The following is a 23,419-nucleotide window of genomic DNA, read 5'->3' as shown; positions in this document are numbered from 1 at the left end:
GCCTAGGGATGGGGAGGGTATGGGTCTACCCCACCTGGCGGATTATTACATGTCGGCCCAGTGTGGACCCCTGGTACGCTGGTGTAGCCCGGCCTATGAGGCTAAATGGAAAGACATTGAACTCTCCTTGCTGAACTTCCCTGCACAGTCAGTACTGGGCTGTCTGGACGGATTGCCCCAGGTATATCAGTTGCAAAATCTGTGCCTAAGCTTCTCCTTGAAGGTATGGGCAGGGTTGGTCAGAAAGTTTAATCTTCACAGACAGATAGGGCTGTTGAGTTGGCCTGCGTATCACCCGCATTTCCTCCCAGCATCGATAGATCATAAATATAGAAGGTGGGTAAGACAGGGAGTCACCGCATTCTGCACTATAGTTAAAGACGGGGTATTAATGAAATTTGAGGAGCTATGCCAGACCTATCAGGTGAGTAGAGAGGACTTTTATCGCTACTTACAGGTCCGTAGTTTCCTAAGAAAGGAAATGAGAATTTCTGACTTGGAGACAATTCCAGGCATAATACAACTTTTTATTGATTCATATGCTGGTAAAAATATAAGAGGAATTACTGGCAAATGTTATAGAAATTTAAGATCCATGAATAAAAACTCAACAGACTATATAAAAGAGCGATGGGAAAAGGAAGCAGACATGATAATTACGTCAGAGGCATGGATGCAAATTTGGAGGGGCTCCCTGTCGACCACAAATTCTTTGATATGGCGCGATTTCACGTGGAAGAATCTAGCCCGATTTTTCATCACGCCGAAGCAGAGATCTCAGATGGGTGGGTTACAGCTTCCGTGCTGGAGGGGGTGCGGCGTGACTGCGGTAGGCCACTACCATGTTTTTTGGGACTGTACGGAGTTACAGACTTTTTGGAAGGATGTACATCGTCTAATATGTAAAGTTTTGGGTATAAATCTGGACTTGTCATTCACTGTTCTGTATCTTGGAATGCTCCCTGAGGGACTTAGCAAAGGGGATACATACCTGCTGAAAATAATTATGGTCGCCAGCAAGAAAGCGGTCACTAAGTGTTGGCTTCAACCAGGCCCCCCTTCATTGAAACTCCTGGTGAATATTATAAATATGATCCACGACATGGAGATGTTGACATTTTGTCTGACTTAAAAAGGAGAAAGGAGAGAAACTCTGGAAACGTTGGGAATGCTTTATTGTCAGAGGCGATGAACAGTGATTTGTGGGACTCTGCACCACCTGAGCGAGAAAATGGGGTTCCTTACCTGATCACATATTTTTGGTTCTCTGGTTCCTGATTCTGGACTTAATACTTTGTAATAGTTATGGAAATGTAATATTTTATATCGGTATTGGTGAATGTCACCTGCCCTAGCCCTCTTGTTTTGCCGTGTTCTGTATTTGTATATCTACTTGTTTAAAACTAAATAAAAATAAAGTTTAAAAAAAAAAAAAAAAAAAAACATAAAAAAATTAAATAGAGAAGAGGAAGCAGGCAAAGAAGAGCGGAATGGAAACCAGAACAAGAAAATATTGGAAAAAAAACAGAAATGTGTCCAAGAAACTCCAAAAATGGCTGCAGAAAACTGCAACGACTAGAAGACAAACTATTGGGAATGTGGATGTTTCTCACACTATGTCTGGTCTAAATATGGATTTATTAGAATACGTCAAAAAAAAATAAAAAAAATAGACGTCTTGTTGCTTTACACTGGAGGAAATTATCTTGAAATGTTTGTTTTAAAAAGAAAATAAGCCTAAAAAAACAGCATCTTAGTTTCCAAACCAACAGGATTTGACATTATGGAGTGACCTGCCAACGTTTATGACCTTTGACCCAATAGAAATCTTGTGCTGTCCCATCCAAAATGCTGTTTCTGAGGCGAAACCTAGAACCTTAAAGGAATTGTGGAATATAGTCCAATCATCCCAAATCTTTGAGGAAATTCTTTGGTAATTTTTTTATTTACATTGGAAACATGTCCTCCTATTATTTTTAACAAATCCCTTAGTTTTATGCTGACTCACCACTAGGTGGCAGCCCTGTTTGCTTTGCCGTTTAACAGGATCTTATCAGGTTTTTCATTCATTTTAAGTCATTCTTCTCCCCCATCCTGTCCCTCCCACCTCCAGCCTGTATGTAACAGAGGAAATGACACAATAACGATTTGTATTAATCCTCCTTGTTCTTGCCGTTTTAACAGCAGCCTGCTTGGTGGGTTACTGCATGCAGAGTTGGGACGTGTTGTGAAAGAAAAACGACAAAAAAAAAGGAACGTGTGACTCCAGCCACGAGTGACGCGTCGCTCCACGTCAACTCTTCGCACTTTCCAAACCGCAGAGGTAACACGGCCCACGGCCCATCCTCCCCTCGGGTTTCACGCGGCCCTGCAACTGCACATCCAACATTTCCTGTCACTCTCCTCGTTTCTTTTTAAAACCCTGTTTTGATCGCAGGGTTTTGCGTTTAATAACTTGCGATCGACCCTGCTCTGTGGTTTTGTCGCTTCCTGTGCTGCTGCTTAATGAAGCAGATGAAGATATCTTATCTTGCCTTTGCGGCTAAGAACCCAGTCAAAGAGTTGCTCACTTTGATTTATTCTACTAATATAAGTACAATAGCACTGATATTATTAGTTAATCGGAAACATTTTCATAGTTTCGATCAGAAGATTGGGAACATGAATCAGCTGCCTTCCTGGTTCTTCCTGCAAAAGTTACTATAAGTTAGGTCAGTCAAGATGATCAAAACCGTTTCTGCAGCCGTTTGTTTATACAAAAATATTTCTGTAAGCAAACGCGGAAAGTTTTACCTGTATGCACAGTGAAATGTTCAATAATATTCAAATTTATTGAATATGACTGTTTATTTGCTGTGTTGTGTTATTAAAACGTGTTTGATGATGGGGATAAATATAAATAAATATGTCAGATAAATTGACTGCAGAATCAACGTTAATTTACTTTGACTAGATTTCAACAAAGCTAACTTGAACTTGGGATGAATTTAATTATGTCGCTATACTTGTCCTTGAGGAATTTGTTTTATTTTATGACTATATCAGTATATTGGTTTACACATTTTAGAGGTCAGAATAAATTGGTTAACTGGTTGCTATCTTTCATGATGCATTCAATCCAGGCTCTCTTTACAGAAACCGAGCAAAACTGTTCAAAAACACGACTGAATGATCTGCGTGAATCCCTTTACTGTGTCTGTTAACGACAGTTAACAAATGTCCTCTAACCTGATCATTTCTAAAACTGCAGTTCTACATTTTTACTTTCATACAGAAAAAAAAAAACACTTAACAATCCAAGCATGTTACCTCTGATTTATTAGGAAATGTAAGTTAAATGTAAGTTAGTATTTAAAGTTTCTAAAGATCTGCTGTGTTCTGGTCTTTTTTCTTTAAAGCAGGACCAAAGTTTATGTTTTCGGGCTGCATAGTTTGATCTTTGCATCTATTATTAAGTTGAGGAAGTGTGAAAACCTTCGTGATGTGAAAGACCTCTGCTCAGACAGCATCTCTCTGATACAAAAACACAAGATCTCGTTATGAGTAGCAGGCTAAATTGTTTTAGGAACATGATGTTGAACAACTTAGTTGGCTGTATGCATGAGGCCAGGTAACATTTGTGGCTCTAAATTAGTTTTATTAATTTAAAAATGTCTCTCTGGATGTTCATTTGCAGACCTTTTGACCTTCTGAAACGTTTGCATATGACATTGATAGAAAGTAAATTAAGTATCGCAGTACATTTTGCAGTCGATTATCTTATGCTCTTCTCCTGACTGTTACCTTTCTACAGTGAAATCATTTTAATGCAAAGCAGCTTGATACAAAGACAATAGATTTATATTAAAGATTAATTGAGTTTATTAAAGACAACAAACAGATTATATATAGGTTGAAAAAGATTTCTCCTTCTGGAAGGATAACAACTTTAAACAAGCAACCAGAGCGGGAACAGTTTGGATCAAAGCATATTCATGAGTTAGAGCGGACCAGTCAAAGTCGAGACGTAAACCTAACGTTTACAAAAGCTACATCATTCATTTATTCCAGCAGATTTTCAGTCATTCAACCAAACGTATAGCTGTGTCTCCTCTGTCTGCCTCAGCGGCCGGGGAGCTTCCCTTCCTGGCAGACCATGAACACAACAGAAGTGAGTTCCTCCTGCTTTACGTTCCCCTGTGTTCCCCTTGGTGAGTACTGGATCTCTGTGGCGTCTGTCCTTGATTTTCCTGCAGGATAAACAGTGGTGGTGACGGCTACAGAGTGTTTAACCTACCGATTACAAGTTGGTGTTAAAAGAAAAGATCATTTAAATATCTCACCTTTGCACCCTCGCATGCATGTTATAGAAATAATAATCACTATGACGACAAAGGAAACGATACCAGCAGTGGAGTAGACAGACATCAACAATCTGTCTGCTTGTTCAGGTACAGGTTGGTCATCTACAGGGAGACAAAATAAAATGTGATACAAATAGTGTTTATTCCCCCAACTTGAAAACCGTCTTTTTTAAATATCAATGCTTGTCTTTTCACCCCTGCATCTAATCTAACAAAATGTACGTTGCTATGAAATGGTTTGGTTGCATGTACAAAATGAAAGTAGGAAAGGATGAATTAGCAAAACCAAAATGATGATAGAAATCTAAACCTTTTTACTTGTGACACTGTTTGTGTCCTCATGAGTCCCTGTAGAATAAAACAGAGTCATAATCTTATAACTAGATATAAAAGTGTCTTATTCAAAAACAAATGCTGGTCTTTTCACCTCTTTCCTTTGTTGACAATTCTGGTCTGGCTCCTAATGCCATGAGATATTTTGTGCCTACCTTAACTGTCAGGGAGATGTTTCCTACTCTCTTTAATAACTAGGATTAAAAGTACTTTTCTATTAAATAGGTGACATATATTCATATTACTCCATTGTACATTTTCTTGCTGCAGTTAATTTGGTTAGATCACTGGTCTCATGTTTTATGAGGCTTAAATTGACCTAACAGGAGTCAGAACCAAATAATAAAACACAAAGTTTTCAAAAGGTGTCTCACAAGATATGGCCATCTATATGTATTCATAATCTATGAAAATGTGCATTGCTAAAAAAAAAACAATGATTTATTTACATGTGCAAAATAAAATTAAACAAGCATGAAATAGCAATTCATATGTACAAAATCAGGATACAAATATCAACTTGTTCTTACTTGTGTCATTGGTTTTTGTTTTACGTGGGTCATTTGTGTCCATTTCTGTAGAACAAAACAAAGTTTCAATCTTGTAACTAAATTAGTATACATGCATTGATACAAATGTAAAGCTGGTTAATGTTACTTGTAGTGTCGCTATAAACAATATAACTGGAAAATGACTCACCATAAACATCGATGAGGATGCTGTGACTCACAGTGCTTCCACCTTCACACCGATATTCACCTGAATCATTCCTGGTGATGCTTTGGAATAACAAGTAGAATATCCCTTCTGACGGATTTGATATTTTCCATTCTGTCTTGATGTGATTGTTATTGTTGTCATTGAGACAAATATGTTCTTCCTTAACTTTATACCAGCAGATTGTTGGTGGTAAATTGTTGCAGAACAAAACTGGACATTCAATCCTGAGTTCTTGTCCAAGACCCGCTTTATAAAACGTGTTCCGACGAACTTGCAGTTCTGGTGTGCAGTCGTCATCTGCAACAAGAAAGAACCAGACATTAAAATGTCATACCTGGGTGCCTTTTGCTGCCTTATTAACACTGCAAAAGAAGAAATTAGAGTTGCATTTTATAATAATGCAGTTTGATTCAGCAAATTTGACTTGGAAAATTGCTGAAAAACCAGAACACTAGATGATTTATAACGTGTAAATCTGCTTATTTAACTATTAAAATGTGTCTATTTTGATTAAAGTAGCTAGGATTTTGGACTTTTCATCCCCAACATGCTAAAAAAAAACATGTTGCGTTGTTTTAATTGAAATCTGTAAACAAAATTTTACACGTTTTAGCTAACAATTTTTCCAGAGCCTTTCATGTGAGTATTGTTGGGAGACATGATGCAATAGGAAAATAACTCTCCAACATCACTTTCCTACATATTTGCATCTTTTTTCAGAGATATTTGAATCACTAGCTATGCCTGCCTGTGTCAAAATTCTTTGGACATGTCAAAAATATTTCTATCTGAGCACCATCACTTTCCCTGATCATGTAAGACACACTTGTGCAACACTGAATACAGGATCAATGCTTCTGTGCTGCAAATACTGCAGCACTCATTCAATACTCAGTCTAAACCTGCAATGCTCCACTCACATCAGCATGTTGGATGCTTAAAACCGAAATTAAAACTTATACTATAATTCAATTTATGGTTAAATCTGATAATAATTTAAGTTGCAGCCGGTTAAATGTTGTTTGGTTTGTCACAATGCAAGTAACATAGTTGATTCTGCCCCATTGTTCATCCTTAACAGTTGGCTTTAACATCCACATTGGAACAGAAGTACCTAAAATGTAACAAACATGCTTTAAAGATGTGGAAGGAGTTAATTTTCCACAAAATCAACTTCGTTTCCTGATCTTTAGACCCACCAAACGCTTTCTTCAACACATCGCCAAATATGGCAAGACAGGAAACAAAGTGACAGTAGCTTTATGTAAAATATCTCTTAATGCTATATATTTTTAAAACATGTAGTAAAAATATCAATTATTAGTTCAGAATTAAAGACATCCAGGTTCATGTCTTGTTATTTTACTTATACATGTTTGGTTTCAAGACTCCATTATTTAGTCTGTGTGTGATCTTGTCAACTGCGGACCTGTAGAAGCGCCATGTGATGTGAAAACCTTTGGTATGTTTTAAACCCTGTGATATAAACCCTACCTGTGTTAAAGAAATTACATTTGATCTAGTTTCTACCAATATTCATTTTGGTATTTAAGCCAAAAACAAAAACAGATTTCGACTGAATCTTCATGACTGACATATACAATCCATTACAGCTTAGTTTAATAGTTAATGTAACTTACCATCAGCAACCAGAGGAACCATCAGTCTGGCAGAGATCAGGACATAAAAAAGTACTTTAAAGCTGTACGACATCATGTTGGTAGTCTGATGAAGCGTCCACTTCTGTTCAGCTTCTGTATGTTCTGAGTTTTATACCACAACAGATGTGGTCGATTTACTTCCTGTTTGTGATTATAGACCCTCCTGCAACTGCTAATAGTTTTGATGAAGTCGATACAAGAAGAAATATGCGTTTCCACAGTTGTTAATTGTACTACTAGAAAAAAAAGAACCAAAGAAAACTAACATACAATTCTATTTTTTATTTTTATTTTTTTAAAGCTAGTTTAAGCTCAGACTTTGTGACGTAAAGAATGAAACTGTTATGTTCATAACTAAACAGCGAACAGTTTAAATTAGAAATGTGCATTCACAGTGCTACAGGAAATCAAACTAAAATGTTCCCGTTTTAGATCAGCTAAGAAAATCAAAATACTGCCCGCTAATGATATGTATCGTACATATTGCAGTGGAGTTTTGTTGCTCTTTCCCTGACTGATACCTTTTTACTTTGAAATCATTTTTTTGCAAACACTGTGAGTCACCAAATGTCAGAGAAATTACACAAACACAGCAGATTTATACATAAGATTAATCAAATTTATTCACAAAAACAAACAGATTATGTCAATCTGAGACTCTAATCGTGAATAATTGTTTGCGGAACACAAATAAAAATGATAAGTCATGACATGGCTGCCTATTTCAAATATTTCAGAATGTACAACTAATACTTTGGGTACAATGAAAACAGTCATGATGGGTGAAATTAGTTTCCTTTCAAAACATACATCTACCCAAGAAGAAAAGCTTATTTAATCATAAATAAATAAAAGAAAGGAAGATGAAAACACAGAACTCTAGTATTCTAGGCAGTGTCTTGTGAACGTAACCTTTATACAGGATGTGTGCAGATGTGTTACCTGTACAGGAAACATGACTATTACCTGTCTTCTGTCTCACTATTCTTTATACAGTAAACAAAATCTGCCTCACAGTTTCACTTTCACTTCTCTGCCGTTTGGCTTACAGCAGTTCAGGATCACAAAAGCAAGAAGCTGTTCTATAAAAGCTCCACTCAGGTCAAACATGAGTAGATGTTCATCTACTCATTTATGAAGAGTCGATTCATTTTCATAGATGTGACGGGAAGACAAAAAACCATAATCTTCTTTTGTCTGGCCTTTGTCTGCAGAACGGATACAAAGTTCAATGAATTACAGCTTTCAGATACAAATCAGTCACCCGTATTTTTATATCCAGACTCCTACCTTCAATCACACAACGGGATTTTACGAACATAAGAATGACGATGGTGACAAAAATCTTAATGACCAAAATGCGGATCATGTAATGTTTGAACATCTCCAGATTGGTCGGCTTCTCTGCAAGAAAAGAGAAGAAAGTAAACAATCACAAGAAGGAAGGAGAACGGCGCATATGTTCAGATGTGCTTCAATCTGAAAAGTGTGGCGCGGATTTGTGCTTAGCTCCCTGTAACCTGATACCCTCAGTTAAAAAAATAATAAAGTCTCATTTCCACATGATAACGCGAAACCTACACTGAATTTGAAAGGAAATCTTACACTGCACATCGTTAATTTGGTGGGAGCAGCATCAGGCTGTGGGATGTTCCTCTTAAACATGGTCAGGGAAATTGATTAGGTTTGATTGGAAGGTTGATGGAGCTACATGGAGAAAAACCTGCTATAGAGGCTGAAAAATTGTGCTGGACAGGCTTAAATCCAAACACATTCATGACTTAGAATGGCCCAGTCAAAGTCCAGAGATAAAGTCAATCGGAATTTTTTGTTAAGACTTTATGTTTACAAAAATCTTAGTCCAACCAACCTCACCCTCCTCGAATTACTTTGGGAAGAATGAGCAAAGATGTCAGGAGATGAGAGGTTTTGACTTTCTGTCACTTAAACGAAAGTCTATAATTATTTGTTGCGCTTTTATTTCAGTTTTGGAGTTTGCAGGAAAAGGTTGAATCATAAAAGATTCCTGGCTGCTTCTTCAACCTCAGTATTAAAAGCCACGTATCGGCGACAGGTGCGATGCAGCAGCTGTGTCCACCAAATTGAGGTCACAACGCGCTGCAGAAACCCACAGCGCATCCTATGGTTTCAAGTTTTTGTCACTTAAAACATGAATTAAAAAGCTTAAAGTTGGTAACATTTAATATTTAGGAATTTCCACGTTGAACTGGCTCTTTAAGTTGAGCGTTTTCTGTTGCTTTTCACATTCGTTGTGCTTCAGAATGTCAGAAAAGCAGATTTCCACTTGCTTTTGCCCTTTATTTTTAACGACATTTCTCAATTTGTGCAAATTAAGAAAGAAAATTTAAAAAAAAAAAGGAAAATATGAACTAAAAACTACTACATAGCCTGAAACACGTCTGTATATTATACAATAAATAAGTACGGCGGTATGAAAATATTGCTCTGTAATATTTTGAGGTGCAATTTGCTCTTTCATGATGTCTACTTTTCTGAAATATTTACACAGACAAAGTCAAAATGAATGATTTTGTAATATATAATAAATGTAATATAGATTACTGTAGTAATAATAACTTACTGTTATCATCCTGAGTGCCACCGAGTACCACTAGGACCAAGACATAAAACAGGACTTTATAGCTGTAAGGTTTCATGTCGAGCACCTGAGAAACGATCCACTTCAGTAAAGCCTGACTGCGTTCAGAATTTTACAGAAAGTCGCTTGCGGTCGACTTTACTTCCTGTTTTTGATTACGGGGGTCTTTGGGTAGACGGTTCCTCCAGTAAATGTGAATCTACCAGCTTTGATGTCGTTACAGGAAGAGACTTTTCTTTTCTCCACACATTTCATTTAACTTCAGTTCATCTGTGTTGGGAATTTTTTTTTTAGGGAAATACTCAGAATTATCACACAAAAAAAAGAGTCAAATTCACAAGATTAAATCCAGATTTTTTTTTTAGATAGGCATCATTTCATTGCACACAGTGATTAGGATTACATTCTACCTTTCCAAAGAATCACAATCAGTAATCAGAATAAAATTTTCAGTCACGGTGAAAGTCAGAAAATGACTCATCTGATAACGACCGAGGCTACAGTACCAGAAATGACTGAAATTTTTCCAAATAGTGATTTCAAGTCATGCACATGGAATAAAATCAGTATTTACTCGTGCAATACGTGCAAAACATTCAGAAGAGAAATGTTTCTGCTTCCCCTTGTATACAGTATATCACACATTATAGTTTACATGCTCAGTTTGTAGACTGTAATTGCATTCATTATTGTCAAAGATCTGAATTACTGCTTGATTGTCACACAAAAAAACTTAGTTTCATATTTGAGGAAAGAGTCCAAGTAACGCCTGTACTTGTACCTCGTAGCAGAGCAAGAAAAACATACATTGAATGAAAATACGAATTTGATGTTTCTGTAGGAAAGTTTGTAAACTGGATATTACAATGTTGGGTTAATATGAAATAAACCTAATTATATTTTAATTTTGCCAGTTAAGAAGTTTCCAGATCAACTCACCGTTTTGCCAATCTATGTCCTTAATTTATATTTTATTCCTGCCTACTTCCACAATTTTGCACTCGTACTTTTCCAATGTTTGTCAGTTTAATTCTCTAAGCGTTTTCATAAATTGTAGACAACAAGCATGCTGGGTAAATATGTTGGGCTACAAACAATTTTGAGCTTACGCTGTAGTATTAGATTATTAATAGAAATAACATAATCCTGTGGTAGACAAATCTTTTCAAATCTGATCAAAATGACCAAACTTGCAAAAGTTTGAATTGACCAGCACCTAATGCATTAACACGCTACATATTTAATTTAATTTCCCTTAGGGATCAATAAAGAAGTTTTTAATTTGAATGTGAATATATCACTTTTTTGTACCTTATGGCATTAAAAGGTTCTGAATTTTGCACATTTTATCTGTTTTTTTTTTTATCTAAATGCCTGATATAATTAGCCAAATCACTACGTTTTTTCTAGTTCTCATTCAAGCTACCTGCTGAATATCAATTATTTCCGAAACGTGTCTTTTAGCTTGTGTGTGACTTAATGGTTCCAGTTTAAGAAAGCAAAATAAAACGACCTGTTGATGTTCTTGAAGCACAAATAATAATGTGGTAACTTTTTGTTGTTTGGTGTCTTTTAGCTTTGTGTTTGCTACTCGCTAACGACAGAGAATAGCATACTTTTTTAGGTCTTAAATTACTGGTGGAGGAAGACAAAAAAGATAATAACATTGTCTATAAGCAAATTAGACATGGTTACAAAATAAGCTTTTAGTCTCTAGTGGTACCAACTAGCTAGCGTGTGTTTAGCTACGCGGTTTGGGTTTGCTAGCTCCATCAACTCTACTGTGGTGGTTTAGACATTTTCTGTGGACTGAGTTGGTGAGGAAACGCTGACTGATTTCTGTATCTGTTCTCTTGTGCCTGAACGGGTGGGATAACCTACTTATTCATCTTATTTAGCCATTGTGGTGTACTTCTTGTAAAGCACCAAGGGGCAGGAAAAGGGTCTTCAAACAAAGTGCAGACTAAAGAAAATGAGGCAAATGTTGAAGTCCTTTTGTCAAACAATCATAAAAAAGTTACATGGTTCATTTCCTATTGGTTTTACTTATGAAGGATGTGAAACGTGCTTTTTACTCCGTAGGCTGCCGCCTGCAGTGACGCTGATGTTCTTGATTTCAGCTGGAACATTTTCCATCCCAAGCAGAACAGTAGAAACCACACATCCAGTTTGTGATGCCGATGACGTATTACGCTTAAAGTGAATCCGTCAGCATGTTCTGTTGTAAGATCGGTGTTTCCGAAAGGTAAAGGAAGTCAGGATTTGAGTTGTTTTGATTCCAGAATCCTTGCTGTGAGGAATCCCTCCTGTGCTCCTCTGGAGAGGAAGATCCAGATTCAGACTTTATTCCTCTAGTGTGATTTATTCCAGCAGACTCTCAGTCAAACCAAACGTATAGCTGCATACTCGGTCTCCTCTATTTCCCTCTGTGGCCGGGGAGCCTCCCTCTGTGGGGGTGCATGGTTAAGAGCAGCATACACAACAGAACCTGCTTCCTCCGCCTGCGCCCCATTCCTGTTTCTGTCTCGTGTCCTCTGGCTGTAAGGCGGCTGGTTGTCTCTCGATGGCGCCGGCTCCGCAGGTTGCCCTGTGGTTTTTCTCCCGCTGGGCCTGCGAGGTGGCGGCAGGTTGGGGCTCCCTCTTGGTGAGTGCTGCATCCTGGTGGCATTTGGGACGGGTCGCTCATCAAATGGCATCGCCATGTACTTTAGGAATAGAAAAGTAGGAAAAACTTTAAACCAAAGTCAAATTTTAAAGGCATAAACATTGAGTGAAGAGGTTATACTCAGGTAAGAATAACTGACCTGATTTTCTTCTTGTTTCTCCGTCTTTGACTTCTCTGCAGGATAAAAAGTTTGTTAAATGCAGTGGCAGTGACTGAGTATTTAACGTAACAATTACAAGCTGATGTTAATAAAATTAGTAAAGAAATCTCACCTTTGCACCCTCGCATGCATATCACAGAAATAATAATCACTATGATGACAAAGGAACCAATCCCAGCAGCGGAGTACATGTACATCAAAAATTTGTCCGCTTCGGTTTTGGATTGGTCGTCTGCAGAAAGGCAAAACAAAATATGGCAAAGCAAACAATAATGTTGAATCATCTCACTTAATTGTCTTTTTCAAATACAAATTCAATTCAAAAATACTTTATGATAAAATGCTCGTCTTTTCACCCGTTTTCTTTTATGACCAGTCTGGCCCCGTCGGCTATGAGACATTTTGTACCAACCATTAATCAGGGAGACGTTTCTTACTCGCTTTAATAACTATCAACTTAAAGTAATTTTCTAATAGTTAGGTTAATTATAGTTCGTGTTACTCCATTGTGTATCTTCCTGCAATAGTTAATTTGGTTTGATCACTCTTTAATATTTTATTGGACTTAAATTGTCCAAACAGGAATCAGAACCAAATAGTAAAATACAAAGTTTTCAGAAGATCTCAAGTGAACGATATCATATGTAAGATATGATCATTTATATGTACTTATTTTTATCTATGAACAAGTGGATTGCTATGAAAATGGTTTGGGTACAAAATTGAAGTAGAAAAGCATAAACTATGTGGATATGCACAAAATCAGGATACAAATATCAACTTGTTCTTACTTGTGTCATTGGTTTTTGTTTTACTTGTGTCATTTGTGTCCATTTCTGTAGAACAAAATAAAGTTTCAATCTTGTAACTAAATTAGTATACATGCATTGATACAAATGTAAAGCTGGTTAATGTTACTTGTAGAGTTGCTATAAACAATATAAATGGAAAATTACTCACCATAAACATCGATGAAGATGCTGTGACTCACACTGCTTCCACCTTCACACCGATATTCACCTGAATCATTCCTGGTGAGGCTTTGGAATAACAAGTAGAATATCCCTTCTGACGGATTTAATATTTTCCATTCTGTCTTGATGTGATTGCTATTGTTGTAATTGAGACAAATATGTTCTTCCTTAACTTTATACCAGCAGATTTTTGGTGGTAAATTGTTGCAGAACAAAACTGGACATTCAATCCTGAGTTCTTGTCCAAGACCCGCTTTATAAAACGTGTTCCGACGAACTTGCAGTTCTATTGTGCAGTCGTCATCTAAAGGAAGAGAAGACATTAGACATAAGATAATATAGATAAATTGATGCTTTTTGTGTCTAATTAGCTTTGAACTTTGAATGAACTTCTCACAAAAACATGCCCACGTAAATCAGAAAAATCCTTTTGCTACAATAGAAGAACCGTTTGGTAGATTTAGAAGTCTCTAACAGGCTTTACATCTAAAGTGCACTCTGAAAAGGTTTTCATCTCTTCTCCTTTTACTGTCATTCAACCACATGTCAATTTTTACACACCTGCAGGTATGTCTCTGTTATTTTAAACTAGTTCCTTTTTTAAGCAGTTGCTTTAATAGTCAGTGCTGTTATTTTACATAAAGGCCTCAGCCTCTTGTATCACAGGAAGCTTTTCTTCTATTAATCTGCTAACTAGAAGTTATAAGTTGACTAATTTTAAGCATTATTCTTATTGTGCCTTATTCCATCTTCAATAAAACTCAAAATAGTTTTTTTTTCCCCCCACAGGAAATTCCTTTGTTTCATAGACTAGTTTTTAAAGTGACATGAGCAACTCTTCATCCCCTGTAGTTTCTCTTTTTCTTCTTATGCTTATTTAAGCATTTGTTTACAACACAGTTGTCTGACCGCCTATAATTGAAATATGGGTGCTAAAACTTTATTGCAGTTTTAGTTTTATTTTTTATTGGTCAGCGTTCCATTTAGAGTTGTTTTTGAACCATAAAGAAACTCAAAATGGAACATTGACCAACATATTTGATGCGTGTTGATTATTTTAACGATGGCACTTGACAAAATGTCATGTTTATTGGTTTTCACAACTTTTGATGATGCTTTCTTTTATGTTTTTATGTTTTCAAGACGTAAAGCACTTTGAACGGCTGTGTTGCTGAAATGTGCCATTCAAATAAACTTGATTGATTGATTGCCGAGTAAAAAATGAAGCATCAAAATTATATTATCTTTCTTTTTCCCTCTTTAACTCAATTTGTAAATATTTTCTGTCATTGTGAGTTTTATGAAAGGAAACGTTTTCACTTACCGTCAGCCTCAGTGGTGAGGAACTGGACGGTCCAAATGGACCAAATCAGGACAATCCAGCGGTGCTCAAGCCTCATGATCTCTTCGCTCGTTACTATCTGGTCACATGCAGCTCAACTGAGAAATCTTCCTCCGAAAACATCATTAATTTGTTAAACAAAACAGCCAGAGCTGCTTCCTCTTTGGCTGCCTCTCTCACACCCTGTAACGTACAGTACTTCTTCCCCTCGAAAGTAGACGGGATTATAGTTTTTGAGGTGAGAAATCAGGCGGTGGGTGGTCTCGCTTCTGCAATTTCTGCAGGTCCGACTCAGCGAGGCGTCTCAGGCCAGGGCTTCCCCTTTTCATCCAGCTGTGGCAAACATCTCGAACTGAGCCAAAATCTCCACCGTTCTCACAGACCTTGCTGTCGTTTCCGAGGCGTCTTTCAGTCTGTGCACCTTGACGCCGCCTTCATCACTTCTTGACAGCCTCTGTGGTTTGCTATCTTCAAGCTGACTTCCTCTCCTTTCTCCTCTTCTTTAATCTCCACCATGTGCATCTCCTGCAGCGCTGCGCGACCTCTTGCAGAGTGCCTGTGGTTTCAGTGGAGGTTGTAAGGTGCTCAGATGAGCAGATGGGGACCCCACAGCCTCTTTAATGGCTTCAATGCCCAACTTGTTGATGGTGTTTTGGTGGCTTTTATTAGGTCAACACCGACACCACATGAACACTTACACCTTGTGAATCAGCTATATTGAGATTTTGAAGAACTATTTTGTGTTGGTTTGATATTACGAGAACAAAAGACTAGACTTCATTATTTAATGATGTTTTTGCCTTAAAATATTGTGATTATTTTCGCAATTGCCAAGTAGATGTAGACAAGACAGGCCAAAGTAAATAGTCGGCTGTCGTCTTAAACAATTTTTTTGTCATTATTATTATTATTTTTAGAATTTTATGCATCGTACTTTTTGTTATTAATTTTACTTTTTTAATGTTAGGTTCTACAGTTTCTATTTGAAATAAAAATATGCTCATTTTCTGGTTTTCCATTCTCTTTTGTACATCCAAGTCTCTGAACATGTACTTTTAATTTGAGGAGGGGGGAAAAGGCAAGTCTTAAGAGTAATTAAGTTTTTGGAAGAAGAACAAGTTCAGGAGATTAATTAAAATATTCAAATTTATAGGCATACAATGAAAAAGGTACGTGTTAAGGTGTTTTTAAACCTCTTATTGGGAAACAACGCCCCTAAGCGGCAATTGAAGCTAATGTACGTGTTGTCATGGTTACCTCCACAGCGTTTGAGCGCAGGCGTCCATCGCTTTGCGTGATGACGCATTCCACGACGTCTTAGACGGGGCGAAAATGGCGGAGTATCTGGCGTCCATCTTCGGCACAGAGAAAGACAAGTAAGTTTTATTCAATGTTGGTTAAGATTGACGCATTAACTGCGACTTTTATGGAAAGTCATTTTGCTGCAGATTTATTGTTTATTACTAGCAGGTTATTTAGGGTCTTTAGCTTCCCTGGAAGTCCCGCTGAAGCTATAGTTAGCGAGGGGATGCTAACAGAGAGCTACCGCATTGAATGAAACTCATGTAGTCAGAACGTAAATCTTCTGTTTCCTGTTGGTTTTTGACAAAATATTAAGGAACTAATGCATTAATATAATTTTCACTGCTTGTATTGTTTATTTACCTACACTTAAAGCCTGCAGCACAGTTAACTAAAACCCAGTAACCCTTAGCCTGCTAGTTAGCAGGTCAGAGCAGATTACTTGGTTGTATTGATTTGGTGAGTACTGGGGAACAAATATAAGCTGCTTTTTTCCTAAAAAAAAAAAAAAAAATCAAATTATTTAAAGTTATCAAGAACTACATTCATATAGAGACCCTTTTTAGTCACTTAAAGGTAAGGTGTACGGCTAAGGAAGCTGCATTTGTGTAATTATATTTAACACTGTGTAGAAGAAGCAGCATTTTGTCTCCCAAAACGTACATATATAGATTTATTTTTAGATGTTCATTGTTATTACTCTCCTGATAACGATACATTTCAACATGTAACACTCACTGTGTCAGTTAGATGTGATGGTATCTTCTGTCACCCAGCACAACTTGTTGCTGCAGTTACTGTATGTATGCTTATTATTCTAGTTGGATGCTGAGTAGAGAAAAGAGACAACACTAGAGTCACACATGGCTCTGCAAAGCCAAATGTTGTAGCAAAACCGTTACACAGATGAGTCTGTGCATGTGATAACCTTGAGACATGAGATTTTAATTTGTCATTATGTTACTTTTACTTAACAAATTAGCAGCGGTTCCTGAGTCTGTAATAAACAAATAATGTCAACTTCCCTTCCAGGGTAAATTGTTCCTTCTATTTCAAAATTGGAGCCTGCAGACATGGAGACCGATGCTCAAGATTGCACAATAAACCAACCTTCAGCCAGGTAAGTTTCTGCCTTACGAATGATTCTATATTTCTAAAATTACCAATCGGTGAACCCCTTCCTGAACTACATCTGTCTTGCTGTAATATCCAGTGTGCCTCATCCCAAGCAGAAGTTTACATACATATAAAAAGACACTGACACTTTCTTTATCTCTTTCTGATGTTAAATCAGACCAAACTTCTTGTTTTCAGTCAGTTAGATGTCACAAGAATCAGAGAATATGTCTAAGACGTGTTCACAAATGTCTTCAATATCAGAAATTTACATACAGAATTTTATTATTATATTTGGCAAATACAAATAATTTTGGTAATTCTAACAGACCTAAAAGAAAATAGAAATTCGTTCTGATTTAACTTCAGACAGTGACAAAATAAGCATATGTACACTTCTGTTTTGGACTGTTCTGTCTTTTGAATCTCAATGAAGTGCAACACTCGAAAGTTATTAGTCCAGTTTCACCGGATTTATTGTTGTCTGCTTTGTAGACCATCTTGATCCAGAACATCTACCGTAATCCTCAGAACAGCGCTCAGACTGCCGACGCCTCTCGCTGTAAGTCAGACCCGTTTTTCTTAAACCTGAGGTTCTTCTCTTGTCCTGTTAGCTAGCTAACCCCTAAGCCATTCAGTGGCTTAAAGTATACCAGTATGTGTCTGTGAGACTTTCATGTGACTCAGCGATATGAACAAATGCCAACTAGGATGTAAAAGCAAACAGCACTTCCAGGTTGAGCTGATTAGCTTGGAATACGTAGAAACATGAGGTGGGGCTGTGTGCCGTAAACAGAAACAGACCGCCTCACACAGGTAGGTGTGTTAAATATTAATATGAAAATAAATCGGCCCTAAAATACATATTTAAACAATCAGTCTTGAGGTGAATGGAAATAGTAAATGTTCTGATTAATACCAAAGTACTGTCAGCATGTAGGTAAAATTCTTCACAAATTAGAGTGGCAAATACGTTGGTTTTTTGTGTTTTAAAGGATAATGCATATAAAAAAAACCCCCCTCTTGATCATTGAAGGCAGCCACCAACTAACTGATAAATAAAGTTTAAAAAAAAATTGCCTCCCATATTAGTTTAGCTAATATGCAAACTGAGCTTTTTTTTTTTTTTTAAACATACAGTTACTGAGGGAAACTGTTAAACAACCAGTACGAGTGACTTTACTGCAAGACTTGGAGTTTGTTGTTGGATTGCCAGTGTAGTCGGTAGGAGGAACCCACCGCCGTTCCCAGGCCTGGAAATGTCTGCTCCCCCTCAGGCCTGAACACAAGCAGCAACACATAAAGCTGCAGTCATGTGGAAAAGATAAGACACTTTATTGAGTATCCAGTTCTTGATTACGTAATATTTATTATTGATTTTATCTGTGGAAAATATTTAAAAGAATTAACCAGTTAATGGACATGCCAACAGTCTCCTTTTTTTGTAAAACCTATAAACTTCTTATAGATTGTTAGAAAGCTTAGACTCTTAGGATTTCAGTGAAATATGCCAATCAAGGCTGTAATCAACTGTTGACACAATTTAGTTCGTCCACAACAAGTCTGCTGCTCAAAGCCTTCAGTTTTCTTCAGATGCGTGTTTCTAACGTTTTCATTGATTTTTCTTAGCTTGCTTTTTTTTTTTTTTTTTTTTTTTTTAGCTCTTTTTGGAAATCATGCAAGAAATATAGCAAATGTTTTAATTTAAGAAATATTTTTCTTGCTGAGAGTCTTCACCCGGCGTAGTTGAACTTACTCCACCGGTCCGTAGCATCACTCTAAGGAAGATGGCTCCCCTCCTCACTTTAATGTTTGAGATGTTTCTTGCGTCTGTTATCTTAAAACTGGACTTTGACTAGACCAGAGCTTGCTTTTTTTTTTTTTTTTTTTTTTGTAATTTTAGCCTGTCTTTGATGGAGTTCCTGGTATGTTCATCTTAATCTTTTTTACTGCTAGTCCAATAATAATAATGGGTTCTATGATTGCTTTCCCAAACCATGACACTTCCACTTCCGTACTTTATAGCTGCCGTGAGGTTCTTTTGGTTTGAGTCAAGCATCTGAAGAACATCATTCCAGACGTTCTGGTCTTTTTTTGCTCTCTCAACTCCAATCACTGGTCTTTTCTTTTGTACCTGGTTCTGTCCCAGTCAGGCCAGTCATTCTGGTTGCTTAACTGGTTTTTCTCAGTGAGACACTCTGTATGTTTAAAATGTTGCTTCAAACACAAATGCTAAACATCAGGAAAGCAATTGCTAAAATACTCTTGTTAAATGCAGCCTGATCTCTCAACCAATCGCTCGACGCCGTTTTAGCGAAAACATATCTAATAACGTTCTTTTCCCTCCCCAGCTTCGTATTTGGTTGGATTTTTATCACAGAAGCTTATGTTTTGTATTTCAGACCATTTCCCTCTTGAACATTTACCTTCATAACCTTCAAAACTGCCCAGTCCGCTGATGGTTTCCACTGTAAGTTCTATCTTTATCCACAGGACCCTCCAGCACCGACTGCACTGAATTCATTTTATTACTCCTCCCCAAACCAAACTGGCACAGTGTAGTACAGAGAGTCTTTAAGGCTAGATGCACGGGCCTCATGCTGTTTTGCATGGTTTCTCGGCCTGCTTGTCATGAAGAAAGTGTAATCAGTGTGTCTGTGTCATGACACAGTTATGCAAATAGTTCAGCAACAAGAAAACAGCAGAAAACAGGTCAGAGTTTGACTGAAGCCAGTTTAAAGTTAAACAGCAAACAAGCTGAAAAAACTGGAGGGAGCAACTTTGTTTTGACTGCTTCTGTGTCATTTAGCTTCAAATTTATATCCCATCCCCATTTCCAAATGTTCCTACAGCGTTTTGAGAAAGTATTTACACCCCCAGTTTGCCACATTGCAACCACAACCTTTTAACATTTGGGATGCGTCCGTGTGGTTGTAACGTAACCCACAGGGTTCATCAGGTGTGAATGCTTCTTCAAAGCGCCGTGTTGACGTCTCCTGACGCTTATCGTCCGTCCGGCTCGTCCTTCACCGTCTGTCGTTGCCGTTTCGCAGGTGCCGTGAGCGATGTGGAAATGCAGGAACATTACGACGAGTTCTTTGAGGTGAGTGACCGGCTGGCCCCATTATGACGTCGCCGCCTCCTCATCTGCCTCAGGAGAGCCAAAAGAGCGGCCAAAATGGGGCCTTTTTTAGCCGGATTTCGGAGTTTGTTCATAGGAATTGTGCAACGCCTGAAACTTTCTTAATAGTGGAAAGTTTTGGTAACGGCTTCGTGTTGGGGGGGAAAAAACTCATCAAAATGAGAATTTCAATGTTGAAAAGTGGCAAAATTATGGATCAATTAATTCATTTTTTTCCCCCTCATTTTTTTTCACTTTAGGAGGTGTTCACAGAGATGGAGGAGAAGTATGGAGAGGTGGAGGAGATGAATGTCTGTGATAACCTCGGTGACCACCTTGTGGGCAACGTCTATGTGAAGGTGAGTCTCGTACACCTGAACATCTAATACTCCAGGAAGCCGTCAAGTTAGTCAGATTTAAATATAAAGACTGTGAGGAATGCAGTCAGTGTGTGCACCTTCAGAGATGAACGTCTAACTCTGTGTCTGTGGTGTGTAGTTTCGTCGTGAGGAGGACGCAGAGAAAGCAGTCATGGACCTGAACAACCGCTGGTTCAACGCCCAGCCCATCCACGCAGAGCTGTCCCCGGTTACCGACTTCAGAGAAGCCTGCTGCCGCCAGTATGAAATGGGGTGAGTCTCAAATGAGTTGAAGTTTGTCCATGTCTGCTGTTGGTCACATGCCTGTTGAAGACCAACTAAGCAGCTTTATGCATCCCGAAACATTTTTATTATTTTTTTTTGCTTATGAGAAGAATGAAATGCTTCGTGTTAAATGTCTGTTAGCTTGTTGATCAGTGCTGAGTTGTTTTCCTTCTTCTGCTCAATCAACTCTGAGTTTACGGTGTCCTCCACCTTTGATTTGATGTGAGTAAAAGGCATCAAAAATGTTGTTTTTGTCTAAGCCTGGTGTTTGGAAGTGGAGGAACGATCATCGTAAACACACCGTGGCAACTTTTTCTACAAATATTAGAGCAATCAACTTTCAGCAAATGAAATTTTCTGGTTTCCAGAGTTGCTGTTGTAATCATTATAAAAAGGCTTTGAGCTCTAAGATTAAACTTCTCTTCCAGCTGTTTTCTCTCACACCACAGTCCTTTATGAAAAGGCACAAAGCAGCAGCAGTCGTATAGTATTTATAACCGTCTGTAATGTATAGATGCTACCACAAGGTGGCAGAAGATCCGGTGAAAGTTTTTCATCAGCTCTTGCTGGTGTTGTTGGATGACAATTAGTTTTTGATCAATTTTAGTTTTTTTATGATTCTTAACCATACAATTTGAAATGTTGCCTTTTAATCACATGCACTAATATTTGCGCACAGGTTTGTCCTGAACTTGACCCAAACCATACGTCAGTATCGAAAACAGAACTATTTTAACTATTTTATTCAGGTTGATGAATAAACACTGGAACTCGCCTCTTCATGGCTGATTTAGGAGACTTTTATTTACCTTTGTTGTCACTCGTTTTACAGACACAAGGACTGAAATGATTGATATGGGATTAATTGATTTTAATCCGACCTCTTTGCTGCGTGAAGAAAGAAGGTTCTGTCTTTGTTCAGACCAGGACAGAGCTTCATTGTTCTCTCCTGGTCCGATTTGGATTACTCGCTGGCCAGAGTGTCCTGCCTTTAAATCCGAGGGGCCTTTTAAAGGTTGCTTCTGACAGAACCACAGCAGAGCCACAAGGTTTTCCTGAAGCCGTCCCAGCTGCACTTGCTTCCAGCTAGCATTTTATTCAGAACCAAGATAAGATCCTGTCTGCCCTTCAGGATTTTTCCATTTGATTCTGGCTTGTTCCCCATGCAGGAGATAAAAGTTTCAACTTTTTCTGCTGCCATGCTCCTTGGCATGTGTAACGTAGTGCCAGCTTTTTATGGCAGGGCTCCATCTGCAGCAAGGCCGGAGGTTTTAAACCCTCATGTCCCGTTTTCCTTCAGGGAATGCACCCGAGGAGGATTCTGCAACTTCATGCATCTGAAGCCCATATCACGGGAACTCCGCAGGGAGCTCTACGGCCGCCGCAGGAAAAAGTAATTACTCCTCAGCGGAAACAAATGTTCTCTCTCTCAAGTCACTGTTGGTTTGTAAATGAGGTGTTTGTTGTCCAACAGGCACCGCTCTCGCTCCCGCTCCCGAGAACGGCGCTCCCGCTCCAAAGATCGACGGCGGGGCGATCGCGAGAAGCGGAAGTCCAGGGACCGGGAGCGGTCCGGGAGGTTCTGAAAGAGGCCGAGACTGATGCATTGAATCCCCTACTTCCTAACCCCAGCAATGTTTTTGTTTGTTTGTTTTTTTTTTTTTTTTCTTTCTGTTTTTGTTTCTGTGAATTGTTGAAATTGTTATGTTCTTTTATTCACTTTTTTTAAAAGACAAGCTCGTGTCGCTTTCTCAATAAAACAGATTTGTAACTGCACCGCCAGAATATCCGTCCATGAATTCTCTCCACGAGAATCAGATCGTTGATGCTTTTTTTTGTGTGTTTGCAAAATGTTTCCTCATCTAATAGAAGCTTTAATAGTTTTTATTTTTGTGCTTTTGGCCATTTAGCTGGATGCTTTTGGGAGTCTTCATGTTTCTCTAATAAGCTATAGAAGGTTATTAAATCAGCTTTCAAGTCGGGGCACCAGTGGGACTTTATAATGGTTTTGGTTCAGAACCAGACTAATTATAGTTGGAAACACAAGCGAATATCAGTGTGTTAAACCAGGTTTTATGCAGTTGAGAGGCGCTGGCTCAGATCTTTGGACCCACTTCCAGTAAGTTCATGACGGACTTTAGGATTCCTACACAATCTGGAAAAATGTGGAGATGGTTTAGGTCTGGGGAAAAAAACGTTTTCCCAGAGTTCCCTGTCCTAATGTCTGATTGTAATCTTCAAATCTTTGACCTCAAGTTTTTCCTCTTTTCATTCTTTATTCCTCGAGTCCTTTTCTTCTTTGCGATCATCTCACCTTTGTATACACTTTTTCTTTCTTTTTGCCTTTTTTTTCTTCCATCTTTTGTGTTCTTCATGTTTCCTTTCTTTGTTTGCTTTCCGTTGTTTCTTTTTGTTCTT

General features: G+C 38.0%; 3 protein-coding genes across 9 annotated transcripts; 1 reads left to right on the top strand and 2 right to left on the bottom strand.

Annotated features, from left to right (window-relative positions):
- Positions 1-1,158: 1,158 nt before the first annotated feature.
- LOC122827003 (B- and T-lymphocyte attenuator-like) lies at positions 1,159-7,152 on the bottom strand. Its single transcript, XM_044109452.1, has 5 exons — positions 7,037-7,152; positions 5,376-5,693; positions 5,207-5,251; positions 4,323-4,445; positions 1,159-4,229 (listed from the first exon to the last, which is right to left on the bottom strand). Exons 1-5 carry the CDS (start codon positions 7,110-7,112, stop codon positions 4,102-4,104), a joined length of 690 nt encoding a protein of 229 aa, XP_043965387.1. The 5' UTR covers positions 7,113-7,152; the 3' UTR covers positions 1,159-4,101.
- On the top strand, positions 4,124-22,777 carry LOC122827004 (splicing factor U2AF 35 kDa subunit). 4 transcript variants are annotated; one of them, XM_044109453.1, is made up of 9 exons: positions 4,124-4,190; positions 16,084-16,194; positions 17,153-17,240; positions 17,732-17,798; positions 20,290-20,339; positions 20,618-20,716; positions 20,856-20,989; positions 22,302-22,394; positions 22,476-22,777. In XM_044109453.1, exons 2-9 carry the CDS (start codon positions 16,151-16,153, stop codon positions 22,585-22,587), a joined length of 687 nt encoding a protein of 228 aa, XP_043965388.1. In that variant the 5' UTR covers positions 4,124-4,190; positions 16,084-16,150; the 3' UTR covers positions 22,588-22,777. The 4 variants fall into 4 exon arrangements, with proteins under 4 accessions (XP_043965388.1, XP_043965389.1, XP_043965390.1 ...); XM_044109455.1 differs by lacking the exons at positions 4,124-4,190; positions 16,084-16,194 and adding an exon at positions 19,639-19,706 and having other exon boundaries at positions 17,191-17,240; XM_044109454.1 differs by lacking the exons at positions 4,124-4,190; positions 16,084-16,194 and having other exon boundaries at positions 17,186-17,240; positions 19,639-20,339.
- LOC122827002 (B- and T-lymphocyte attenuator-like) lies at positions 7,705-16,069 on the bottom strand. 4 transcript variants are annotated; one of them, XR_006369917.1, is made up of 8 exons: positions 14,801-16,069; positions 13,463-13,780; positions 13,294-13,338; positions 12,615-12,734; positions 12,482-12,516; positions 9,660-12,382; positions 8,348-8,461; positions 7,709-8,265 (listed from the first exon to the last, which is right to left on the bottom strand). XR_006369917.1 is itself a non-coding variant. In XM_044109450.1 (6 exons), exons 1-6 carry the CDS (start codon positions 14,874-14,876, stop codon positions 12,059-12,061), a joined length of 918 nt encoding a protein of 305 aa, XP_043965385.1. In that variant the 5' UTR covers positions 14,877-16,069; the 3' UTR covers positions 7,706-12,058. The 4 variants fall into 4 exon arrangements, 2 of the variants coding, with proteins under 2 accessions (XP_043965386.1, XP_043965385.1); XR_006369916.1 differs by having other exon boundaries at positions 7,706-8,265; positions 8,348-12,382; XM_044109450.1 differs by having other exon boundaries at positions 7,706-12,382.
- Positions 22,778-23,419: the final 642 nt, after the last annotated feature.

The sequence above is a fragment of the Gambusia affinis genome, linkage group LG24, assembly GCF_019740435.1.
Source record: "Gambusia affinis linkage group LG24, SWU_Gaff_1.0, whole genome shotgun sequence".
Lineage (NCBI taxonomy): Eukaryota > Metazoa > Chordata > Actinopteri > Cyprinodontiformes > Poeciliidae > Gambusia > Gambusia affinis.
Note: the sequence above shows the minus strand (reverse complement) of the source record. Positions and strands in the feature narration are given on the sequence as shown.

Coding starts and splice junctions, on each gene's coding strand:
- LOC122827003 (XM_044109452.1), bottom strand. CDS start 7,112: ATGATGTCGTACAGCTTTAAAGTACTTTTTTATGTCCTGATCTCTGCC. Junction 5,252..5,375: donor CATCCTCATCGATGTTTATG/GTGAGTCATTTT, acceptor TTTGTTCTACAG/AAATGGACACAAATGACCCA. Junction 4,446..5,206: donor AACAAAAACCAATGACACAA/GTAAGAACAAGT, acceptor GTCTCCCTGTAG/ATGACCAACCTGTACCTGAA.
- LOC122827002 (XM_044109450.1), bottom strand. CDS start 14,876: ATGAGGCTTGAGCACCGCTGGATTGTCCTGATTTGGTCCATTTGGACC. Junction 13,339..13,462: donor CATCTTCATCGATGTTTATG/GTGAGTAATTTT, acceptor TTTGTTCTACAG/AAATGGACACAAATGACACA. Junction 12,735..13,293: donor AACAAAAACCAATGACACAA/GTAAGAACAAGT, acceptor GCCTTTCTGCAG/ACGACCAATCCAAAACCGAA.
- LOC122827004 (XM_044109453.1), top strand. CDS start 16,151: ATGGCGGAGTATCTGGCGTCCATCTTCGGCACAGAGAAAGACAA. Junction 17,241..17,731: donor ATAAACCAACCTTCAGCCAG/GTAAGTTTCTGC, acceptor TCTGCTTTGTAG/ACCATCTTGATCCAGAACAT. Junction 20,990..22,301: donor TGCCGCCAGTATGAAATGGG/GTGAGTCTCAAA, acceptor GTTTTCCTTCAG/GGAATGCACCCGAGGAGGAT.